General features: G+C 36.5%; 1 protein-coding gene across 1 annotated transcript; it reads left to right on the top strand.

Moving 5' to 3' along the window:
• On the top strand, positions 1-27,476 carry LOC138322885 (DNA-directed RNA polymerase III subunit RPC4-like). Its single transcript, XM_069267087.1, has 11 exons — positions 1-155; positions 424-512; positions 2,151-2,255; positions 3,544-3,722; positions 13,394-13,614; positions 16,567-16,690; positions 20,025-20,159; positions 21,539-21,648; positions 24,639-24,794; positions 25,368-25,501; positions 26,877-27,476. The coding sequence occupies exons 2-10, from the start codon at positions 436-438 to the stop codon at positions 25,485-25,487; spliced, it is 1,227 nt and encodes a 408-aa protein (XP_069123188.1). The 5' UTR covers positions 1-155; positions 424-435; the 3' UTR covers positions 25,488-25,501; positions 26,877-27,476.

Genomic DNA, 27,476 nt, shown 5'->3' with positions numbered 1-27,476 from the left:
TTCGTTTTAGTTTGTGATCGTCTGATGAAAACATGGGCAACTACACATGTGCATTTGGTAGCCTAATTGTGTTTTGAATTTTTACCATGCGGAAAACACGAAGATTATAATCAAGATACCTTTTACAATGAAGTGCAACAATTCTAGGATAAAGGGTTTGTGTCTGGACATAAACAGTTACTTCAGACTGATCTGAGATCAGAACTTCAAGCACCTGCCAGATTATTATTATCAATAACGCGCGTTACTGAATATGTTTCTGGTTTTAATTTATATACAGACATTTCTAGTTTATTTTAGACTCTTTAACAATAAGGTTGTGTTAGGATAATGAGATTACCTCAGGTTTCACTAAAATATGGAAAAAAAAGTCAAATGGTAAGCGTCTATTTTTGTTTTTCAATTGAATTGTCTCTTCTGCAGCAACACAGTAAGATGACATCAAAGAAAGAGCCAGATCTACCTAGAGGTCTGATAGGACGAACAGGTGCTCCCACTGGAAGGGGGGCAAGGTGAGCAACTCAATAGTCAGTATTTGGATGCAAAAAGATGTGGGTAAAGAACAATTTACCATTAATTTAGTCCCATCGTCCAGTGATTGTGACATATATTTTACAGTCACCAGAAGGAGGGACTAATTGACGAAAAATGCTACTTTATCCACATCATCCCGAGAGACTCCGGCCCTGACACCAAACTTAGATATTATGACAGATAGATGTCTGACACCAAACTTAGACATTAAACAGATAGATGTCTGACACCAAACTTAGACATTATGACAGATAGATGTCTGGTGTAGGTGCCGAGAGACTCCGGCCCTGACACCAAACTTAGACATTATGACAGATAGATGTCTGACACCAAACTTAGACATTATGACAGATAGATGTCTGACACCAAACTTAGACATTATGACAGATAGATGTCTGGTGTAGGCGAGACATCAATCTGTCATAATGTCTAAGTCTGGTGTCAGGGCCAGAGTCTCTTATATCAAGGGGTTGAATTAACTATCTGTCATAATGTCTAGGTCTGGTGTCAGGGCCAGAGTCTCTTATGCTATATCAAGGTATCAAGGAGTTGAATTAACTATCTGTCCTAATGTCTAGATCTGGTGTCAGGGCCAGAGTCTCTTATGCTATATCAAGGAGTTGAATTAACTATCTGTCATAATGCCTAAGTCTGGTGTCAGGGCCGGAGTCACTTATGCTATATCAAGGAGTTGAATTAACTATCTGTCATAATGTCTAGTCTGGTGTCAGGGCCAGAGTCACTTATGCTATATCAAGGAGTTGAATTAACTATCTGTCATAATGTCTAGGTCTGGTGTCAGGGCCAGAGTCTCTTATGCTATATCAAGGAGTTGAATTAACTATCTGTCATAATGTCTAGGTCTGGTGTCAGGGCCAGAGTCTCTCAGGCTATATCAAGGAGTTGAATTAACTATCTGTCATAATGTCTAGGTCTGGTGTCAGGGCCATAGTCTCTCGGGCTATATCAAGGAGTTGAATTAACTATCTGTCATAATGTCTAGGTCTGGTGTCAGGGCCAGAGTCTCTTATGCTATATCAAGGAGTTGAATTAACTATCTGTCATAATGTCTAGGTCTGGTGTCAGGGCCAGAGTCTCGCGGGCTATATCAGGGAGTTGAATTAACTATCTGTCATAATGTCTAAGTCTGGTGTCAGGGCCAGAGTCTCTTATGCTATATCAAGGAGTTGAATTAACTATCTGTCATAATGTCTAGGTTTGGTGTCAGGGCCAGAGTCTCTCGGGCTATATCAAGGAGTTGAATTAACTATCTGTCATAATGCATGTCTGAGTCTGGTGTCAGGGCCATAGTCTCTCGGGCTATATCAAGGAGTTGAATTAACTATCTGTCATAATGCATGTCTGAGTCTGGTGTCAGGGCCATATATTTTCTCGGGCTATTTCAAGGAGTTGAATTAACTATCTGTCATAATGCATGTCTGAGTCTGGTGTCAGGGCCATAGTCTCTCGGGCTATATCAAGGAGTTTAATTAATTTCATTATATTTATATATGATTATAATTGATATTATAATTATCATGATTTATGCTCTAAGAAACAATGTTTTTTTGAGACTGTGAAATGTATATGATGGGTAGTATATTTCTGGGTTGCAGGCTACCTTCAATTAGAGGACCTCGAGATTTGACCTTGGGAGGAATTCCCAAGAAAGTGTTTACTCCTACCATCCCAGCAGGTAGACGTGATAAAACTAAGGACAGGTAAATGCAGATTTACACAATTGATTTAACTTATATAAATAATACACATATTTTTAAAGCTCAAATACTATTTATCTCATTTTTGATCAGATTTAAAATTTCTTTACACTGTGTTTATAATATGATATATAGTTGTGTAGTTACATACAACAGTCAAACCTCGATGTATCAAAGTTCAAGGGACCGACAGAAAAACTTTGAAACATCAAGACTTTGAATCATTCATGGTTGAAATTTGGCTGATGCTTTTTTTACCACGACCAACATATAATTGTGGCATTTGTGTACATGCCTCTCTGTTCCGTGAACTTTATAATCATTGCATTACCACAAACAAAACAAAATAAAAACAAAGTATAAAATAAATCAGTTATCACATGTATTGTTAAAGTAATGTAGTCAGAAAAATATTATATAAACATTTATATAACTAATTGATAATTATATATTATAAACAAGACTTGCGTGTACTAACCAATGTACATGCCATGACTATTGAAGCAATGGTTAATTTTACTTCGATTTAGAATGAAAACTTTGCTCAAGTATTGATGCCAAATTTAGGAATGTAACACTTTGAGTATGAGTAATGACATTACTAATTATATATCTCGCTATTTTATGATTCTGTTAATTCAACAAACCACTACCAATGGCGGCGGCAAAAATAAAAAAACGACTAACAGAATATCTTTTCCGAACTAATGATTTAATAACCTAGCTTAATTACAAAATTGAAGTGCCAATATCTGCCGGATCAGTAATATTAATTATCCTGATGATATCAAGCAAGGAAAATAAGCTGCCATAATCCCTATTGTCCGACGAAAGGCAGTCGCGAGACAGGTGTGACAGCAGGCAGCAGGGCATTGGATAACACCTGATCTGTGCAGGTAAAAAATTTTATTTGAATCATTGAGTGTCGGTTACCAATGATTTTATAACAAATGGCCCATTAAAAAAGTTATATATTGAAAACTTTGATTCATACATGGGTTTGTTAGTGAAGTTATGTAGTGAAAAAAATTCAGGACCAAGCTAACAGTTTGATACAGCAAGAAATTTGATTCATCAGAGTTGGAATCATCGAGGTTTGACTGTAGTAAATAATTAGATTTAAATAGTAACAGAGACCCCTAGGGCTTTAAGAGATTGGTTATGAGATATTTTTCATTAACAGAGATGGTCAAAATCTGGGCCTCATATCATTTAGTGTAATATGATAAGATTTTGTAGGAGGGGGAAATTACTTTTCATTTTGCAATTAGATTCTTTATTCTGTTTTAAGTCAAACACAAGATGAGAGTCAAAAGAAGGAAGGCAAAAGAAGCCAAAGTGCTGACAGGAAAGGACCAGGGTCTGATAGGGGTAGGGGACGTGGCCGGGGCCGAGGAAGGGGAAAACCACAAGATGTCATTCAGTCCCATTCCATATTTGAACAAGGGCCAACAGAGAAATCTGTGAAAGGTATGTATGAAGTCCTACACATTTAGCTGTTCTTACCATTTCTGTTTGTTTCAACTTATAATTCGTTTATCTATTTAGATTGTACATGTAACATGCATATGGTTGGGTCTATCTTTTGATAGACCTCACCAAATGAGATACCAGGACCACTATATGATATAACTGGTGCTACTGGTACATGAAGTATCAACGTCTTCAGCTTTGGTCAGCAAGGCTCTCAAGGTCATGTAAATGTTATTGTATCACTCAGTAAAATAAAAACAAATGCCAGATAAACAGCTGATTAAAATTTTTTAATGATATAGATATAGATAAACAGAGTACGAGTTTGTGATACACTTTGTCTACGACAGGCCACAATGTTCTATAGGCCCTTCGGGCCTATATGAACTCCAGAATCAACAGGCCCGATCAAAATTTTACAGGTCCGAAAATTTCAAGAAAAAATCCATAAAATAAAAGTAGAAAAAAGAAGCTGAACACTGTATAGATATTACAGTTTTTAATGGTTTTAGTCTCTGGTGTTGAAAAAGAGCATGTTATCAACCTCCCTCTCGCTCATTTCATTATCAGATTCACCGTCATCACTCCCATAATCTGAATCAGAAGATGAATCGTAGCTTTTCTGGACATTTTGAAGGAGCTGAAAAAGAGAGTAATAAACAAATTAACAAATGAAATGTTATATTAGTTTGAATAATTTGTTAGTTTGAAAGCAAAGTTATTTATTACAGTCATGATTTTTTTACAATCTATTTCTGATATATTTTTAAAATCCCTATTAAATATCTGTTCTTGTAGTGATTAATTATTTTTCTTGCACATTGTGGTATAGAAACGAAAACTCTGGTGGGATTTAGCTAGTGCATGGGCTGTCCTAAACTTGATAACAAGTCTGTCATATTCTGCTTTTTTAAACTTCATAAGACAGTCCACTGCCTGGCATTTTTAGTTGTTTTTTTCCCACTGTTTTTAGCCACAGCTATTCCAAAGCGTATTTCTTATGAATATTGGTATTCTTATGATGCTCTATAGCAGTCGGCTTAAAATTATTTGTCCCGACACAAAACGCGCCGGTCGTTTCATTTTCACGACAGCATTCACAAAACATGTTACCATTTGCATATTTTAACCAAGGCCTACCTTTATGCCATTCGTCGAGAAACTTGCGGACCCTTTTTTCGCATTTTTTGTTTGAAGAAACTGTAGGTTGGCTTTCCGTTTTGATTCTAAGTTTCTTCTCAGGCTTTACCCCATCAATATATCGAAGCATGCAGGCCATTAGAGGCAAACCGGAAATGTGTATTAGAGTTACGTCCCTTAAACCGGAAAATGAACTGTATGCCTTCGCGATTACTAAACGCGATGTTTCGACATGCAATGACTTCATATTCCAGTTTAACCATTTTATCTCAATGAAAGAGTTCAGTTTCGTGTTTAAAATAGATGTATTATTAACTGATGGATAAATTCTTTGTATAAATTTCGGGCCTGTGGGTTGGTGGAAACCATAGGCCCGGCCTTATTTTCAAAGGCCCCGGGTCTCGGGCCTGTGGTTAACGTCGCAGACTACGAGTTTGTGATACACTTTGTCTACGACAGGCCACAATGTTCTCTCTCGCATAACATTATCTACAATGTATTTTCTACTAGATCTACATCCAATAATATACTGTATTGGGTTAGATAATGATATTTATCTTAATTATATCTCTGCTGGTAATAAATCTCTTAAATGATGTGCGCTATCTTTCTAGCCTCAATGAATTTTCCTAGTATAAATCTATTACATTATTATTTTCCCTATGAGAAATAGAGAGTGAGTCACGCCCGAACCTGGTCAACATATCCGAGCCCTATGAAATTCCTGCTACTCTCATTGGCTGCTGGGTTGTGACTAGCTTTTCAAAACAAATGTCCCGAAAGTTGCGGGACATGTCCCGAAATATCCACGTTCCGGGACTCATCTAAATGGAGACATCCGGTAGTGACATGCGCATAGGTCACTGCCGATACCATTAAAATGACTAACAACAACAATATAATACGACTTACAAAGGCAACATATGTAGCAATGATTCACAAACGATCTGCCAGGGCTGCGGAAAAATTTTGAAATGTACTCGTCCGTCGGACAAGTGCTTCATCACAATCTACTCGTCCGAATGACATTTTTACTTGTCCGCAATATTTGTCAGATAAATAAGTAGATGTGACTGTATATATTAGCCTACAGCGGTTTTAGATATATCCATTTGATTGTTAGAACTGTATTGATGCCGATTCGGGATAACATGACTAACAGACAGTTTTACAAGAAGACCGACAAAACATTTAATTCCCAAACAATTTTGTATGCAAGTGTTATAAAAAAGATATCTTTTTAAAGGGTCGATATTTTAACTTACTTTCCAATGTAGTAGGTATATTTCACAAGTTAAAATGTTAGGAATTAGTTGTATTTAGAAAGTTTAGAAGTAATTAAGTAGATCAGTACAAAACTAGGAATAATCTGGTTTGAGATTCTTTTGATGTAGTAGGAAGTCTTATGGACACTTTTATTGTAGGCTTGGACACTTTTATTGTAGGCTTATCTAACAGAGTTAGCCTTTTATTGTTAGTCATTTATCTTTACTTAAATCCTATAATTGACCAAATGTCACATGTTACTCAATAGAGTTAATTATGGTTTTATTGTCAACACCTGTTGGGTCAGAACTTGTAGGACCAGTTGAGTACCCCCAAGGTAAATAGTATTAATTGTCATTGATGATTGTTTAGCTCCGCCCATATTGAAATTGTCAGACCACACCCATTCATTGCCTAATTAAGGAATTAGCCAATGAGATTTAGGATATGGGACAAGTTTAATTATAATGAAGAATAGGATTAATATAGAAGTTAGGGAGTTAGAGTTGAACAGCAGAGAGTCGGAGTTAGAACAGAGAGAGTGAAGGTCACAATCAGGAGTGGAGAGTCTGAGAACATGGAGCTTTAATAATTGTAATTTAATATTTCGGAACTTTTGGCAGTCACCTTTAATAAACAAAATATGGAACCAGGAACTTTGTTGTGTTGGTGAATCTTGGTTAATCAATTATAACCATGCCATGGACACGGGTACTCCAACCATCAGGGGAGATAAGCTAATTCCCCCCAAAGCAAAATGTGTTGTCCCCTGATGGTATAGTACAAGGGAGCTCACCGAAAACCCCAGCAAGCTGCCCAGCAGCAGTATCGGCTCGTTGAGAGATGCTCCACGGTGAGAGATATATTATTTTTAACTCCATTAGCTTACTGGTAAGATTTTTTTGAGGCGAATGTCGCTAAAAACTGAAGCAAATTTCGCTGTGACATCTTGTTTTTCGATACACCTCTAGACTCTTGATTACGATATCAATAGACCTCGGATTTATTCATGTTACAATGCTGTACATGCGCATGCGCATTGAAAACGAAAGTCGGGAATTCCTAGAATGATGCAGAAAACGAAAGCTTATCATTGCTTCGTCGTATTTTTAAGAAACCGTTACGAATGTCAGACCCTATATAAATTTACCGAGAAACGATATAATTAATAAGGTGTAGGTCATATAGTCATTGTCAGAATTTTTCACTCGTCCGACGGACAAGCGTGATGTCAACATTCACTCGTCCGATGGCCAAATCCACTCGTCTAGACGAGCGGACGAGTACTTTTCACAAACGATCTGCTAGATTGAGGTATCACACCATTTCCTACTGACAACAAATATATATACGATACAGTGGACCCGTGATAATCCGGACGTCGATAGTCCGGAAAACTCACAATCAGGACGGCAATGTCAGGGAACGGATTTCCGTAACCTTATTTATACTCACTACTTCGGAAATTCGGATTCCGAATCTGGAACTCCATTTTGGGAACGGAAGGTAATTTTCGTTGATAAATACCTGCAATAATCTGGACAATTTGTTGTCGCCATGTTCCGAGAAAATCCAAGGCCAGCTACAGTCATGTGTAAAATACACACTACCACTGTTGTCATAATGACAGCTGCCAGGTCATAGCCACAGACGTATACCTGTACACCTTTCACACAGGTACATGCAGTCATGTAGCGGTTCATTGGTTTTCTATAGGAGATCAAACTTCAGTGTTGTAATTGAGATTCACAATATATTTTTAGCCACACACTTTTAAACATGCGGTTTGATCTTGGGTACGGGTACATATGCTGTTACAGTAGATACCTTATGGTTTCGCGTGCAGAATATATCGCTCTGAGTTTCGGATAAAATAAAGTGAGATAATACTCACAAAATTAATAAGTATTTTAAATGTATGTGAATCTATTCCAATTTGTCGTCTATGGTATAAGATATAAAGGCTACGGCACATGCCATTTACACTTGTACATTGTGCATGAAGTTAGACATGAATAGGCACGTTGTTATACACATCTTTAAGTCAGAAAGCAAAGACTTGTGGAAATGGTCAATAAAAACACACAATATACAAAATAACAATTATATTAGTTCTTATAATGTTCACACCTATTTGTTATCATAGTTTTTTATGCCAAGAATGTAGATGATATTAATCCTTGGTTAGGCATTTTGAAACATAATTTGCTGTACTACAGATCAAGAGTGGGATACATAGCTATATGCATACATAGTACACAATTAACGATGGTTTTCAGTTTCGTATTTTGAAAAAGAAATACGTTTATTTAATATTCTTAACGTTATAATATAAAAACACCTATAAAACATAACAAAGGAAGTATTTATTATAATACACTTATATTACATAAAAGCCTATCATCAGTTACAAGATAAATAGGAGTAACTCGTATATGATAATTTAATTGACTAAGAACACGGAATTCAGCAGTCCGGAAAACTCGTAATCCGGACGGTTTAGGCTGACGAAGGTGTCCGGATTATTGAGGGTTCACTGTATATCAACTCATAATTTGCATTTGTAACACTCGTCTGTTAAACGTCAACACACTCTCGATTCTTGCACAGTTTTATATACACAAGACATTGTATAATGTGAATAACACGTGTGGAATAATGAAAACCAACCAACGTTGCATTACCAATTCTGTATGTTTCAACTTATAATTTGCCAATTCTGTATGTTTCAACTTATAATTTGTTTATCTATTTAAATTGTACATGTAATCGTTTTTTATTAGGTCATCTGATGACCTTTTGTCATCATGCACCCTCGGTCCTGGTGCACCATTTGCTGGGCAACGTGCGACATGCATAAACTTTTCATTTAATAGAAAGGCCCAGGGTAGTCATATAAGGCCTGCAGCATGCTGGGATGAAGGGCTACCAAGTTTGTTCAAATGAATGACCTTGACCTTCATTCAAGGTCGCAGGGGTCAAAAAGGATGAAATCTTATCTTCTTAATAACCTTTATTCCTAGGGACCTGATATTGGGCCTGTGACATGCTGGGATGAAGGACTACAAAGTTTGAACTTCATTCAAGGTCACAGGGGTCAAATAGTCTGAAATCCTAAAATTACTCTTCTTAATAAATAAGAGACCTAGGGACCTGATATTGGGCATGTGACATCCTGGGATGAACGGCTACCATGTTTGAATGAATGAATGACCTTGACCTACACAGGCATTGCAAAAGATGAAAAAAAAAATTGCCGGACATTCGGACTGGCAAGGACTGTGAGTTAGCGGGACCAAACAAGATTTGGTGGACTGAACATTAATGTGAATTTTTAGGTCACCTGAGACAAAGTCTCAAATGACAAATTCTAATCGCCTTTTGTCTGTCGTCGTCCGTCGTGTGTTCGTAAACAATTTACATTTTCGCCTTCTTCTCAAAAACCACTGAAGCAATTTCAATGAAAATTTGCACAAACCTTCTAAGGCATAAGGCCAATCAAAATTATGAATTATATAACACCCCCCCCCCCCCCCAGGGAGCTGTGGGAGGGGCCAAAAGGGGTAAAATTGACTAAAATTTCAAAAATCTTCTACTCCACTCACAGATGTGGTAGAATCAAATACTCTTCATAGATAGAAAGTTCTCAAGGCCCTCTACAAAAATTGTGAATTGTATGACCCTTGGGTCTCAGGTTTCCCCCTGGGGAGGGGGTTAAGTTTACTATAGTTTATAGTTTATATAGTGAAAACACATTTTGAAGCATTATTTGGTCATTTATGATAGGAAATTAGTCAAATGTTGTCAGAATTATCTCTATAAGATGGCCATTGAATCCTATTAATATATTTTCCATGACTGACCCCCAGGGGCCTTAGGGGCAGGGCCAAAAGGGGTTAAATAGGCTATAACTTCAAAAATCTTCTTCTGAAATTCTGGAACTGGTAGAATCAAATTCTCTTCATAGATGGAAAGGTCTTAAGGGCCTTTACAAAAATTGTAAATTATATGACCCTGGGGTCTCATGTTTCCCCCTGGGGAGAGGGTCAAGTTTACTATAGTTTATATAGGAAAAACACATTTATGAATGTTATTTGCTTATTTTTCATAGAAAATTAGTCAAACTTGGTTAGAATTATTAGCTTGAGATAGCATTTTATCATCATATCCATATTGGTCCTGGCTGACCCCCAGGGGCCTTAGGGGAGGGGCCAAAAGGGGTCAAATAGGCTAAAACTTCAAAAATCTTCTTTTGAATTCACAGGTTTGATGGAAGCAGATACTCTTGATAGATTGGAAGGTCTTAAGGCCCATTACAAAAATTGTGAATTTCATGGCCTGGGATCTCAGATTTTCCCCTGGGAAGGGGGTCAAATTTACTAAAGTTTATATAGAAAAAAACACATTTATGAACATTACTTGCTTTGTTTTCATAGGAAATTAGTCAAACTGGGTTAGAATTATTAGCCTGAGATAGCATTTTAACATCATATCCATATTGGTCCTGGCCGACCCCCAGGGGCCAGAGGGGCGGGGCCAAAAGGGGTCAAATTGGCTAACTTTTAAAAAATCTTTCTTCTTAATTCACAGATTTGATGGAAACAAATACTCTTCATAGATTGAAAGGTCTTAAGGCCCCTTACAAAACGTGTGAATTTCATGATCCTGGGATCTCGGATTTTCACCTGGGGAGGGAGTCAGATTTACTATAGTTTATATAGGAAAAACACATTTATGAACATGATTTGCTTAGTTTTAATGGGAAATGAGTCAAACTGAGTTTGAATTATCATCCTGAAATAGCATTTTAACTACATATCCATATCGGGGCCAAAATGGGTCAAATAGGCTAAAATTTCAAAAATCTTCTGAATTCACAGGTTTGATGGAACCAAATGATCTTCATAGATTAAAAAGTGAAATTTATAAAATCACTGACACTGACTGACTTCTAGTTTGGTTTTGTTGTTTAACGTTGGAAAAGCAAATTGGAATTTTAAGCATAACGTTCGGTAACATAATACACTAACTATCAAAATGAAAAACAAAAAATAAAAATTCAAATACGAAGGTTTAACTTTCGTTTATTCGAATTCGTAAATACTTTTTACAGATTTGAACCATCTTTGCAATGCTCTTTCTGTATCTGCACTTGTGTGACCGTCAAGGCCTCTTGGGCCTCTTGTTAGGTCATCTGACCCATAGTCATCATGCTCCGTCCATCGTCGCGTGGCCGTGCGTAAACTTTTCATTCAAACAACTTCTTCTCAATAACCGGAAGGCCCAGGGTACTCATATTTGGCCTGTAGGTTGCTGGGATGAAGGGCTACCAAGTTTGATCAAATGAATGACCTTGATCTTTATTCAAGGTCACAGGGGTCAAAAAGACTAAAATCTTTAAACAACTTCTTCTCAAAAACCATTAGACCTAGCAGACTGATATTGGGCCTGTGACATGCTGGAATGAAGGGCTACCAAGTTTGTTCAAATGAATGACCTTGACCTTCATTTAAGGTCACAGAGGTCAAATAGGCTAAAATCCATTCAACAACTTCTTGTGAATAACTAAGAGGCCTAGACACATGATATTGGGCCTGTGGCATGCTGGGATGAAGGGCTATCAAGTTTGTTCAAATGAATGACTTTGATCATCATTCAAGGTCACAGTGGTCAAAAAGGCTAAAATCTTTAAACAACTTCTTCTCAAAAACCATTAGACCCAGGGTACTGATATTGAGCCTGTAGCATTCTGGGATGAATGGCTACCAAGTTTGTTCAAATTAATGACCTTGACGTTCATTCAAGGTCACAGGGGTCAAATAAGCTAAAATCTTTTAACAACTTCTTCTCAAGAATTGAAAGCCCAAGGATACTCATATTGGACCTGCAAAATGCTGAGATGAAGGGCTATTAAGTTTGTTCAAATGAATGACCTGGACTGTCATTCAAGGTCACAGGGGTCAAATAGGTCAAAATCTTTAAATGACTTCTTTAGAATAACTTGGAGCCCTAGAGACCTTGTATTAGGCCTGTGACATGCTGGGATGAAGAGCTACAAAGTGTGTTCAAATGAATAACATTGACCTTTATCCAAGGTCACAAGGTTCAAATAGGCTAAAATCTTGAAATAACTTTTGTGAATAAATAAGGGGCCTAGAGACCTGATATTGGGCCTGTGACATGCTGGGATGAGGGGCTACCATATTTGTTTTAAATAAAAAATGACCCTGATCTTCATTCAAGATCACAGGGGTCAAAATGGCTAAAATCTTTAAACGTGCCAATAGTCAGATGACTGTTAAGGCCCATGGGCCTCTTGTTGAAGTAAACATAACTTCCTGCTTTTAGTACTCAGGCAGCTGTTTTCATTATTATCTTATGCAGTTTACGTTTTTGCCTGGTTTGGCACTTGCATAATACTTCAGAGACGCCATTTCTACTGACTTCTGGTACTCAGGACGGTCAGTCTGGACCAGATTTTAAAATAGGCGGTCCAAGTCAAATTTTGCCGGATATGTCCATCGGACAGCAAAGTTTGCGATGTCTGCCTACATTCAAGGATGCAGGGGCTCAAATAGGCTGAAATATTTAACCATCTGGTGTCAATTTTTCCATTTAAACAATTTCTTGTCAAAAACTTGGAGACCTAGAGTTCTGAAATTCGACTTATAGCATGCTGGGATGAAGGGCTACCTAGTTTGTTCAATTTAATTACTTTGACCTTTATTCAAGGTCACAGGGGGTCAAATAGGATGAAATCTTTTAACAACTTCTTCTTAATAACCAAGAGGCTTAGGGACCTGATATTGGTGTGACCATGCTGGTATGGAAGGGCTACAAGTTTGTTCAAATGATGACTGTATGCCTTCATTCACATTGCGAAGGTCACAGGGGGTCAAAATACGCTGAAATCTTTTAACAAACTTCTTCTTAATAACCAAGAGTCTTAGGGACTTGATATGTGGTCCAGTGACAGATTTATGGTTGAAGGGCTACAAGTTGTTGTTCAAATTGATGACCTTGAACCTTCATTTCAAGGTCTCAGGGGTTAAATAGGCTAAAATCTTTAATAACTTCTTCTTAATAAGGGTGAGGCATAGAGACCTGATTTTGGGCCTCTGATGTTTGTTTAGTATGAACCATGATGACCAGATAACAAGTGACTGATTCTGGCCCATTGGGCCCTTGTTTAGTTTTTTACAGTCAACAGGTCTAGTGTTGTATTGTTATGAATTTATTGTTTTAACTGCTTGATTTTTCAGGTTCAGGGTTTTCAGGTGAATACCTAGGTGGGGGAGGAGGCGGAGGGGGAGGTGGTGGAGGGGGAGGAGGTGGTGGAGGCAGAGGAGGAGGAGGAAGTGGGGGAGGAGGTGGTAGAGGAGGAGGAACAGGCTCAAGCTCTGTAGGTATCTCTATAGGAATCAAGAAGGACAGAGGAGAGGATGATTCAAAGCAGGTGTTGGACTATCTACTGAGGGATGATGTAAGTACAAATGTGTGATATGTTTATCGTGAAAGATGTAGCTATATACTGGCAATAAGGCCCTCTACCTTAGAAATAAATGTTGGAATATCTAGGTTTATAGAAGGTTAAAGTGTATTTATGTAGGTTTATATAGGGACAATTGAAGGGATTGTGGGTGGGGGTAGTCCGCTAAACCTGCCTATATTATAAGGCTTTTTAATTTTTTAGGTCACCTGAGACGAAGTGTGCCCCGATACGATATATATAGCATGATGGCATTGTAAAACTCTTCACTTCACCTGAGACGAAGTCTCAAGTTTTTATTTTCAAGGTTTATTTTTAAAAAATCATGCGCAGTTGAGAGTTAAACAAAATGCCAGCCACTCAGTGTTATTGTGGAATCATGGTTGACATACATGACGTGTTGTCAAGTCCCGACAAAGTGTTGTTATTTTTCGGATGGTCGATCCGAAATGCCAAGATGGCCGCCACAGCACGCCATCTTGAAAACACATTTTTGAATCTTCTTCTCAAGTTCTACTGGTGCGATTTGATCTGAAACTGTGCATGAAATGATCCTGACATATGGTCCAAAACACAAGTGTTGTTATTTTTCGGGTCGATCCGAAATCCAAGATGGCCGCCACAGCGCCATCTTGAAAACACATTTTGAACTTCTTCTCAAGTTCTACCAGTGCGATTTGGCTGAAACTTGCATGAAATGATACCTGACATGGGTCCGACAAAGTGTTGTTATTTTTCGGGTCGATCCGAAATCCAAGATGGCCGCCACAGCCGCCATCTTGAAAAACACATTTTGAAATCTTTGCGATTTGGACTTCTCAAGTCCTCTGGTTTCCGGTGCGGGGTCGATTGAAAATGATGGCTGAAATCTTGCATTTTTGAAATGATCCGATTTGACTGAACTTGCATGGTCCCGACCAAAATGTGTTGTTTTTTTTTTTCGGTCGATGCTGAAATGCAAGATGGCCGCCACAGCCGCCATCTTGAATAACATTATGAATCTTATTTTGATACTTCTTCTCAAGTTCTACTGGTTGCGATTTGATATGAAACTTGAAATGGATACAGTGATCCTGACTTGAATCTGCCCTGACACACAAGTGTTGTTATTTTTTCGGATTCGATCATGAAATCTTGAAAACAATTTTTGAACTGCCGCCACAGCCGCCATCTTGAAAACAAATTTTTGATCTTCCGAAATTCTCAAGTTTGAAACTACCAGTGTGCAATTTGGACTGTAAACTTGCATGAAATGATCCGGACATGGTCGCCGACATAGTGATGTTATTTTCGGTTCAATCACATTTTGAACTTCTTCTCAAGTTCTACCAGTGCGATTTGGCTGAAACTTGCATGAAATGATCCTGATATGGTCCCGACAAAGTGTTGTTATTTTTCGGGTCGATCCGAAATCCAAGATGGCCGCCACAGCCGCCATCTTGAAAACACATTTTGAACTTCTTCTCAAGTTCTACCAGTGCGATTTGACTGAAACTTGCATGAAATGATCCTGACATGGTCCCGACAAAGTGTTGTTATTTTTCGGGTCGATCTGAAATGCAAGATGGCCGCCACAGCCGCCATCTTGAAAACACATTTTGAACTTCTTCTCAAGTTCTACCAGTGCGATTTGGCTGAAACTTGCATGAAATGATCCTGACATGGTCCCGACAAAGTGTTGTTATTTTTCGGGTCGATCTGAAATGCAAGATGGCCGCCACAGCCGCCATCTTGAAAACACATTTTGAACTTCTTCTCAAGTTCTACTGGTGCGATTTGACTGAAACTTGCATGAAATGATCCTGACATGGTCCAAACAAAGTGTTGTTATTTTTCGGGTCGATCCGAAATCCAAGATGGCCGCCACAGCCGCCATCTTGAAAACACATTTTGAACTTCTTCTCAAGTTCTACCGGTGCAATTTGGCTGAAACTTGCATGAAATGATCCTGACATGGTCCCGACAAAGTATTGTTACATCTCTGGTTGATCACAAATCGAAGATGGCTACCATGACACTATTTCTAATTAATTCCTATATGTTAAGGCCCTTGGGATTCTTGTTTGAAATAAAATTTGTTGAAAGAAATTGAAAATGATCCTGACATGGTCCTGACAAAGTGACACCATATATAATTAGTTTTACTATTGCCAAGGTAGTCAGATGACCGTTAAGGCCCTTTGGGCCTCTTGTTATTTTTAAGGTTTATTTTAAAAAAATCATGCGCAGTTGAGAGTTAAACAAAATGCCAGCCACTCAGTGTTATTGTGGAATCATGGTTGACATACATGACATGTTGTCAAACATTCAAATTGAACACAAACATCGCTGGTTTACCACTACAGGTCTAGACGTGGCTAGCATTTTGTTTACCTCTGTAAGTTAATGATAAGAGTTTAGAAGGTGAAGTTTCCTTGCTAAGTTTATTGGCATGTCCAGTCATAATGTAGACCCTACCTCCCATAGGGTGATTTTACTTTGATGCTATGATGGTAATTTATATTAAAAGATGCTATGATGGTAATTTATATTAAAAGATGCTATGATGGTAATTTATATTAAAAGATGCTATGATGGTAATTTATATTAAAAGATGCTATGATGGTAATTTATATTAAAAGATGCTATGATGGTAATTTATATTAAAAGATGCTATGATGGTAATTTATATTAAAAGATGCTATGATGGTAATTTATATTAAAAGATGCTATGATGGTAATTTATATTAAAAGATGCTATGATGGTAATTTATATTAAAAGATGCTATGATGGTAATTTATATTAAAAGATGCTATGATGGTAATTTATATTAAAAGATGCTATGATGGTAATTTATATTAAAAGATGCTATGATGGTAATTTATATTAAAAGATGCTATGATGGTAATTTATATTAAAAGATGCTATGATGGTAATTTATATTAAAAGATATATTCCTTGCTCAGTTTATAGATATGTCCAGTCAGAATGTGGACCCTACCTCTCAGCCCGTGGTGTTACCTCTATGTGCCATGGTGGATCGTCATACTAAACCTGATCTTCTTCAGAATGCTAATGTCAAAATCAAAAGTAAGTTCCTTGTATCATCTGATGGAGCAAAACATCAAATTAAAAATTTTAGAAGCTGATTATATCACTTATTTCAGGTTTTCTTCTATCAGTTTATCTTTTTAGGTCATCTGACCCGAAGGGTCAGGATGACCTATAGTCATCGTGATTTGTCCGTCGTCGTGCGCTGGGGAAGGACAATCATATTTTATATAAATGAGCTTGGTCCGACCCCTAGGGGCTGAGGGGTGGGGCCCCAAAAGGGGAAATTTTCTTAATTTTAGCTTTTAAATCCTACTCCTCCTTCATCCTTGAATGGATTTCATCCATATTTGGTGTGAAACATCATTAGGGAAGGACAGTCATATTTTATATAAATGAGCCTGGTCCGACCCCTAGGGGCTGAGGCCCCAAATGTGGTAATTTTCTTAATTTTAGCTTTAAAATCCTACTCCTCCTTCATCCTTGGATGAATTTCATCTATATTTGGTATGAAACATCATTGGGGATGGACAATCATATTTTATATAAATGAGTCTGGTTCCGACCCCTAGGGGCTGAGTGATGGGGTCCCAAAAGGGCAAATTTTCTTAATTTTAGCTGGCCCACTTCCTGTTTTCAGGTTTCGGTCTCCGATCTCAATCAAAATTGGTCAAAGGGGTTTTAATTGATGCCGAACAACATGCAAACATTTTCGTAAAGATTTTGGTATTCCAAGATGGCCGCTGGCCCACTTCCTGTTTTAAGGTTTCAGTCTCCGATCTCAATGAAAATTGGTCTATAGGGGTTTTAATCGATGCCGAACAACATGCAAACATTTTCGTAAAGATTTTGGTTTTCCAAGATGGCTGTTGGCCCACTTCCTGTTTTAAGGTTTCACTCTCCGATCTCAATGAAAATTGGTCTATAGGGGTTTTAATTGATGCCGAACAACATGCAAACATTTTCGTAAAGATTTTGGTTTTCGAAGATGGCCGTTGGCCCACTTCCTGTTTTAAGGTTTCAGTCTCAGATCTCAATGAAAATTGGTCTGTAGTGGTTTTAATTGATGCCAAACAACATGCAAACATTTTTGTAAAGATTTTAGTATTCCAAGATGGCCGCTGGCCCATTTCCTGTTTTAAGGTTTCAGTCTCCGATCTCAATGAAAATTGGTCTATAGTGGTTTTAATTGATTCAGGAGGGGGAACTTTAGGTAAGGACAATCATATTTTATAAAGGACCGAGGTAAGACCCATGGGGATAGTATGACCGAGGTCCACAATGGGAGCTTTGCTGAAATTTGGCTTTAAAATCTGACTCCTCCTTATATTAATCCTTGAATGGGTTTCGACCATATTTGGATGAAGGGCTTCCAAGTTTGTTCACAAACGACATTTACCTTTTTCAGAAACTTACATATTCAACTAAGGAGTTCCTTGTATTGTTTATATTAATCGTTAACCAATACTTTATACTGTGACTTTGTTGTTTTGTGCCATGAGTAAGATGACCGTTAAGGCCCATGGGCCTCTTGTATCTTATATGGATACTGCAGAAAGGACCTTAGGCCAAAAAAAATTAATTGTTAGTTTCTCAGGCCACTTTTTTAAAAAGTCAGTGCGGGCGGCAAGAATATTTTTTGTTTTTTATTTCTCTGAAAACAAATGCGGCAGATAACATTTAATTTTTTTCTCACTTGAAGGACATGAAAATCAATGAAAACACATGTAGAAAATGTAAAGTCTTACTCAGTCTTTAAGAATAGCTTTTAAATATCTCAATTGTCACTATATCCAAAGAAAACCAGTTGAAAATACAGTCAAACCTCGATGATTCGAACTTCGATGAATCGAATTTCTCGCTGTATCGAACTTTTTGTCTGGTCCCGAATTTCTTCACTATATAACATTACTAACTAACCCATGTATGAATCGAAGTTTTATGAATCGAAGTTCTCGATGTATCGAACTTTTTTCATGGACCATTTGTTATAGAATCATAGGTAACTGACACTCGATGATTCGAATAAAAATTTACCTGTACAGATCAGGTGTTCGCCGATACCCCGCGGCATGCTGTCACACCTACGTTAGCTGTCTCGCGACGGCCCTTCGCCGGACAATAGGGATTATGACAGCTTGTGTTGCTTGCTTGATATCATCAAGAAAATTAATATCACTAATCAGGCCGATACCCGGTGCTTTGTTTTTACAAGCTGCGTTATTAAAGCATTAGTACGGCAAAGATACAGTTAGTCGTTTTTGATGTTCGCCGCCGCCATTGGTAGCGGTTTGTCGAATTTACGGAACGGTAAATAGCGAGCCACATTATTAATAAACTCATACTCAAAACTGTTACATTGCACAACTTTGGCATAAATACTGGAGCAAATCGATCATTCTAAATCGAAGTATTTTGTAGTCGTTGTAACGCTTTTGGTTCCTCCTTTTTAGTTTCGTTTTTAAATGGGTTTTCGTTTTATATTCATTCCGTGAAATTAACCATCGCTTAAATAGTTACCAAACGAACACTTGTACATGGGTTAGGCCTAGTACACGTAAGTCTTGTTTATAATATACATATGTATTGCTAACGATAGCAATATATGTTATTAATTGCATACTTCGTTTTTATTTTCTTTTGCTTGTGGTAAATGCAATGTGTATAAAGTTTACGGGACGGAGACGACCTGTACACAACTACCACAGTTGGTCATGTTAAAAAAAACCATCGGTCTAATTTCAACCACGAATAATTCGAAGTCTCGATGTTTCGAAGTTTTTCTGACAGTCCCTTGAACTTCGATACATCGAGGTTTGACTGTACATAATCCTGGGAGGAAACACTCCGTTTTAGGCAAATGCTGACATCGGCAGCCATTTTTTACCAGAAATAAAAGGTACATACTAAAATTGGAGCCAATTTCCGGGTGCGTTAATTTCGGGCGAGTTCGAATGGAAATTTGGGGTGCATTCGATGCGGCGGTCTCAATTTTAATTTTTAGTTATGGCGCATAACAAACGTTGGTGCTGGGGGTAAATGTTGATGCGGCGGGGCCTGAGAAACTAAGAATTATTTTTTTTGGCCTTATATTGAGTTTGATTACCTCCAATTTATCATTAGATGTGAGTTAACTTGTCATAAAAAAGAATGGGTACACACTTTTGAAGTTGAGTAAAACCAGGTACCCATATGTTATTGAATACTATGTATCTTTTGTGTTTACTGTTGGCATGTTCTATTTCTATATGTATTAACTGATTCAAGCTAATCATCTTCATTAGAACCTTTCATCTTAGGGAAAGCTAGTGATAGAAAGAGAAAAAGAGTAGGAATTTGTCACAGTACACCAAAAGCTTGTTGTTATTTGTAGAGGAACCTGGATTTGCTGACGATCAGATGGATGTTACGGATACCAAGCCAACCCCAAAAATGACTGGACTTAGTCAGTTCCCTGTTGCTGTGGAGGAGAGTTGTGACCAACTATTCACAAAACTGGGAAAATCAGGTGTGATTATAATAACACTAACTATAGCAGTCAGTAAAAGCCTGATAAATTAGACGATATCTGATGATAGAATTCTGATACTTCTTATTTTTATATCCTCTTTACTATAAATGTGATGATATCTGATGATAGAATTCTGATACTTCTTATTTTTATCTCCTCTTTACTATAAATGTGACGATATCTGATGATAGAATTCTGATACTTCTTATTTTTATCTCCCCTCTACTATAAATGTGACGATATCTGATGATAGAATTCTGATACTTCCTATTTTTAAGTCCCCTTTACTATAAATGTCAAGATATCTGATGATAGAATTCTTATACTTCCTATTTTTATCTCCCCTTTACTATAAATTTAACGAGATCTAATGATAGAATTCTGATGCTTCTTATTTTTATCTCCCCTTTACTATAAATGTGACGATATCTGATGATAGAATTCTTATACTTCCTATTTTTATCTCCCCTTTACTATAAATGTGACGATATCTGATGATAGAATTCTGATACTTCCTATTTTTATCTCCCCTTTACTATAAATGTGACGATATTCTGATGATAGAATTCTGATACTTCCTATTTTTATCTCCCCTTTACTATAAATGTGACGATATCTGATGATAGAATTCTGATACTTCCTATTTTTATCTCCCCTTTACTATAAATGTGACGATATCTGATGATAGAATTCTTATACTTCCTATTTTTATCTCCCCTTTACTATAAATGTAACAATATCTAATGATAGAATTCTGATACTTCTTATTTTTATATCCCCTTTACTATAAATGTGACGATATCTGATGATAGAATTCTTATACTTCCTATTTTTATCTCCCCTTTACTATAAATGTGACGATATCTGATGATAGAATTCTTATACTTCCTATTTTTATCTCCCCTTTACTATAAATGTGACGATATCTGATGATAGAATTCTGATACTTCCTATTTTTATCTCCCCTTTACTATAAATGTGACGATATCTGATGATAGAATTCTGATACTTCTTATTTTTATCTCCCCTTTACTATAAATGTGACGATATCTGATGATAGAATTCTTATACTTCCTATTTTTATCTCCCCTTTACTATAAATGTAACAATATCTAATGATAGAATTCTGATGCTTCTTATTTTTATCTCCCCTTTACTATAAATGTGATGATATCTGATGATAGAATTCTGATGCTTCTTATTTTTATCTCCCCTTTACTATAAATATGACGATATCTGATGATAGAATTCTGATACTTCCTATTTTTATCTCCCCTTTACTATAAATGTGACGATATCTGATGATAGAATTCTGATACTTCTTAGTTTTATCTCCCCTCTACTATATACATGTTGTTAATTTTTACCCATTACAGAAAACAGTGACTTGTTGTTTTTCCAATTCCCTGATGCTATGCCAGGTGTTCCAGCCAGCAATAGAGATAAGGACGACGATGAACGACACAAAGCTGCCAAAAAGAATGGGGTAAGGTTCAATTCAACATTTAATACTGATTGGTTTGCCTACCAATACTTTATGATTTCTTTGACAATTGATGGAATTCATGTTTGCAATGACTCTGTGACTATCATTTATAGAAATGTTTCAAACTAGCATGGATTTCAGAGAGCCTGTGCACATCTAAGTAATAAAACCACTCCGCGATGAAAATTTAATGTTGTTTTGTTCATTTTACATATTACTTGATAGTATGAATAAATCGAACCTCAGTATTCAAAAACACAAACATTGAATTTGTAGATACATATGCACCATAGACGGTATGTTTTAAGTGTTGAGTAGGGACTATATGATTTATGTCAACTTCGCTATATAAAATCGGTATTAAGTCCGATTCTCTTCCTACTACCCTTGGAATATGTCACTTCAGAACAGGTGTTTTCACTTTCAAATTCTGATTGGATGCGGCTAGGTTCAGGCGACCAATGAAAACGCAGCTTTGATATGTCAGCAGAACTGAACTGAAGCGATAGTATAGTGACCTACATTTGTATGTTGTGGCATCAGGCATGTCATGCCTGTTAACATCAACTCCTAGCGAAGTTATATTACTATCTATTTAATCAATTAGATGTTTTATACCAGCTGAATGAACGTCTTGGAGACGTTGCTCTCCAAACAGATTGGAAAGTACGTCCATGGTTTATGTTTCACAAAGTAAACAATTCAATGATATACTGCGATTTCGTTACAAAATTGGATATTGCAGAACTTCTGCATGAAACACAAAAAACATGTCTCCGAACTTACTAATAACAAATGACTCACACACTTGTTCATCTTTGGTATTTTGAATCTGTCGCAAACAACACACGTGTTTCATAGGGCGCTGCCATTTTTTCAAACATACAACAATGATACGAGCTTTTTAATTTGTTGCTTATTACGTAAATGGAAGGGGCGCAACTGCGGTGATCCAGCAGGTGGCGCAGTGCGGGACCACCCGTTCTGAAGTGAGATATGCCAGGGGTAGTAGAAAGAGAATCGAACTAATACCCTTGGCTAGCGAAGTTGGATTTATGTATACCTACGCGTCATGTATGGTCCCAAAAATCACGAACAACGCCTTCTTTGATGTCTTCTTCCGCAGCAGACTTTCGGGTTTTTATCTCAATTTTATGTAATTCATGCTACTGATCAATTAATGTAATGAAATGTTAGGAAGATAATTGCAAAAGAAAGTTCTTATAACGGTTATAGAGGTTTTTGTTTCGGTTGCATTGACGAACTATATCTGATGATATTATTGCGCAGTAAAAGTTAATAGTTATCAGTTTCCTCCCTTGTTCTGTCACTGGGAGCTAGTTGTGCCTCTGCGTTATATTGAAAGAGAAAAGGTACAAAATTTATCAACATAAACTTACAAAATATAATGATAATATAGATCTATATATATACAAGCTACTAAGAGTGACAAATGAACTTATATTGGCGTGTAATGTATGGTAGCCTTACGAAGACTTGCTAAAGTCCGATGCTCTTGACGTTAACTTTCTTATAAATTCAAAAGACACGTTTGATAAGAGGATCTGAGAAAATCCCATTAGGGGTCATGTCCAGGTGACCTTTGAAAGTAGCCAATCAAATTGCTACTTGCAAAATTTTGACAGTGAATTTCAGGGACGAAATAGTTTGAAAAAACTGTCAGAATTATTTTTGCTTACGTAGTCATCTCCCCCAAAGAGCACAAGAAAGCTAAATGTATAAGTATACTGGGACAAAATATCGTTTTCAATGGATGTGACAAGGTGTAGAAAATGTATCTTATATGAAGACCTCGTGGTATAAAGGTCATCTGGACGTGACCTCCTATGGGATATTGTCAGATCCTTTATATAACGGAGTGGGTATAAGGATCTGCATTTTAATCAGATTGCTTTAATTTTGCAAATATATCTGGCCATGATTTATTATCATTCAAAAGTCGGCAAAGCAAAAATCACGATAATGTGTTCTTCACGATAATATGTCGCCAACCAGTACAGTAACTAACTGTTAATGTTACTCTTACGAAGACTTGCTAAAGTCCAATGATTACATGAAGTTTTTTTTATGTTACCGACTAGCGTTCTTGTGAATTTAAAATAAATCTTGAGTTTTATACGTAACGAAATAATGTACCTTTTATTTGGCAAAAGAAGCTGGCCATGATTTATGAGTCAAAAGTCGGCAAAGCAACCCATGTTAGTTTTCTAAAAAGGAAACCAAGACATATGCGTAAATCGTAATATTTCTAATGTTACATTTTTCTTACATATTCTTAAATGTTCAGTGGATATAAAGATACGGCTATGTTAACTTATGATTTGTTTGTCTTTGAAGAGACATTGATGAAATTGATAATTCTGATAGAATCTAATTAATAAAGAATTATGAAAAATGAAACTCTGATTCTGACTGGTTTTATTTGTGTTTAAATCGTTATTTCAGAAATAATTTAAATATAAAATTTATTTCAGGAAAATGAGTTATTCAACTTATTGTTCTTGAATAAACTTTAAATATCATGAAATAAATACGGTATACCGTAAAATATATTTTGTTTAACTCAAAAATTCAACACTGCACACTTAGTATACTAAATTCAAAACCTTTTCTTTATTCCTTTGTTTGAGTCCTTCATTCACAGCATCTATGAGTGGCCTTGGCACTTTGATTTTTTGAAGGCATAAATCTACTTAAATTAGTATTAAATAAAATTTTAGATATAACTTGTTAGTTAAATGTTCTACTTTTATCAAGTTTGATGGTACTAGTTTTTTGTGAGTCTTAAATGGGCCTGAATTAAATTTTCAAGATAAGTGTCATAGCATATTTTCTCACTTAAATGGTCTGTTCTTCTATACATATTGCCAAGCTTAAGACATATCATAACACTCAAGTAATTCTATAGAGATTTCAATATTTGTTTGTAAAGTGTTCTAATTTTGTCTTTGTAACATGTTATATAACAGGACAATCTATCCAAGAAGATGAGCTCCTGTTCTCTCTCGGATTTCTCTGAAGGATACATGGGGAAACTGGTGGTGCGGAAATCAGGTCGTACTCAACTGGTTTTGGGAAACATTACTCTGGATGTATCCATGGGAACTAAGTGTGGATTCCTACAGGTATTGTGAGGTCCATTAATGTTTATTTTAGGCCTATTTGCAGGTGAATGATTTGCTATAGAATTAAATAGAAGTTCTTAAATTACTGAGTGTTATTCATACATTGAATCCTTCCATGTAGCAATAAAATGAGTGTTATTCATACATTGAATCCTTCCATGTAGCAATAAAATGAGGAATAAAGAAATGCATGTATAGAAACTTAAATTTCTACAGTTAACTACATTGGACCCGCGATAATCGGAACGCCGATTGTCCGGAAAACTCACAATCCGGACGGCAATGTCTGGACGGTTTAGGCTGGGAACGAAGGTGTCCGGATTATCGAGGGTCCGCTGTATAATTATTTTCTAATATTAAAAAAAAAATGGATTGTGCCTTATATCCTTAAGTTAGGAATTTTTATTGAAGATGCATGGTGGAAAATTAGGGTTCAACCTTCTTATCTGCTTATGTTTGGTTTCCAACTATGCTTTAACAATAAATCTGTCGAGAAACATGTATAGATGCATTGTAGTATTCTAATGCAATATTGCTCTCTTAATCTTAATTAAATGCCTTAAATTCTTTCAGGATTTAGTTTCTGTAGAAGCCAACAACAGTGGAGATCTGGGTCACATGGCTGTGCTTGGACATGTAGATAAGAGACTTGTGTGTACTCCAGACTTCAACAGTCTGCTCCTGACGTTATGACAACAGTCTACCTAGTAAGTAATATTTTCACTGTGGTGTACCCAATATGGAGTTGACACTTCAAAATGGTGGCCGGTTCAGAACGAAAAAGGTAGATGTCGGTTACAAAGTGAGGTTTCCGCAGAAATCATTATCGATTTCAATTATCCACTCCATATCAAAAAAGTATACTCTGTACCTAAAATTTCGAGTTCACTCTGTGATTAAATTTTCAGGGTCCACTCCATGTCAATGCAAAATTGTTTTAACATCAATAACTAGTTGAGTTGACCAAATGAGCAGTGCTTTGGCAGAATTAAGTACAAACACCATTTTTGATATACGTGATGAATCATTCGGCATATATAAGCATCAAAACGTCCCAAAATTGCATGCTTACAATAATTGTTACGCTTCGATTTTCAAATCGCAGCTTAACGCCAACTTCGGAGCAGTTATACAACCATAAAACGTAATTATAGATCCAAAGGAATGGATGTGCATGTTAGTTGTCAAATTATCCCAAAATCTGGCCATGCAATGGAAAAATAAGCTCCTTATTTCTGCAGAAACCTCACTTTGTAACCGACACATACCTTTTTCATTATGAACCGGTCACCATCTTGAAATGTCCACTCCATATCGGGTACACCACAGCGATTTTACCGTCTCGTAGTGGTCCCATTCAATTATAGAGTGGATATTCCTTGTTTCTTGATGAATACCACTTTTATTTCATCGAGTTAGGTGGAAACTTAGATATTTTTCATGAGTACGAAGAAGAGGTAAGTGTATCGCTTTTATTTTCACCGTAAAACCTTATATTTCACTGTAAAAATGTAATTAAATATTTAAATAACTATATAGCTCAAAGTTAAATAGTTTATTTAGGTCTTGTCCTCAATTAAAAAGCAGAACATTCTTCATAGGGGATTAATAAGAAGACTTTCTTGATGTTAAAAGTTTAAACACATAAAATTACACTCACAAGAATTTCAAAAAGTTGGCAAGTATGTTTTGAAACAGGGGAGATAATAGGAAGACAAGATACATCAAGTTATAACTAGAGATGTTTTTGTCTGCCTATTATCTCTATGGATACTGTTTTGGGGCAGCAGTCAAACAAAGACTGACTAGAGTATCTATCTACTATGATATTGTGCCCTCCCCTTTCTTTCTTCCTTTCTTCTTCTCATGATATCATGCACTTTGTGATTGATCACAAATTTATAAATTAGTTCTTTGTATATTTTATTTCAAAACTAATGTGGCTGCATTCATTTCATTTGCTACCAGCACTAAATTTTAAATTTCAATACATACCCTTCCTTCAAGTATTATATGTGTATTCACATTACCAGTAAAACAAAATATATGTTTCAATGTATTATATCCTTCCTTCAATTGCAGGAGATATCAAGACCAGGAGGCAATGGAACTTGTACAGGAATGGAACACAGAGTTTGTTAAGTGTTGAAATAGTCCCAAAGTTCTAAGTACTGCTATGCTCTGCAGGGATCATGGAATAAGACTCTCTTGCTGCTGTTCCTCAGACATTCACTAGTGTTGAGGTCTGTGTTGGGCTATGTCCCAGAATGGTGAACAGCAAGTGTGTACATCATATGGTGTTCTATAAAACGACCATTCCAGGTCACACTAATGCTTGTGCTGAAATGTCAAACTGCTTGAAAAGTTTTACTGACTACAGTATTACAGTAATGTTGGTAGTGGTCCATGCTGTGTACAACACTAAAGTCAAGGGCTGAAATATTTGTCATGAGTGGTAAAAATTAAATTGGTGTTAGTACAAATTCACTAGAAATTATGTTTTACAGATTAGGGATGACAGAAAGGAAGTTTTACTTGCTGTTGAATGATAGTAAAGTTTAGAACATAATACAGAAGTTTGTCATGTCTAAATTGAAAATTTGGAAGAATGCAAACAAAAGAATCTGAACTTTGTATGTATGAATGATGAGAGATTGTGAATAAAGTTATTTTCCAGTCAAA

Source organism: Argopecten irradians, chromosome 5 (genome assembly GCF_041381155.1).
Source record: "Argopecten irradians isolate NY chromosome 5, Ai_NY, whole genome shotgun sequence".
NCBI classification, from domain to species: Eukaryota; Metazoa; Mollusca; class Bivalvia; order Pectinida; family Pectinidae; genus Argopecten; species Argopecten irradians.
The sequence above is the reverse complement of the archived record's forward strand: the minus strand, read 5'-3'. Positions and strand labels throughout refer to the sequence as shown.

Coding starts and splice junctions, on each gene's coding strand:
- LOC138322885 (XM_069267087.1), top strand. CDS start 436: ATGACATCAAAGAAAGAGCCAGATCTACCTAGAGGTCTGATAGGACGA. Junction 13,615..16,566: donor ACTATCTACTGAGGGATGAT/GTAAGTACAAAT, acceptor TTCCTTGCTCAG/TTTATAGATATGTCCAGTCA. Junction 21,649..24,638: donor AAGCTGCCAAAAAGAATGGG/GTAAGGTTCAAT, acceptor GTTATATAACAG/GACAATCTATCCAAGAAGAT.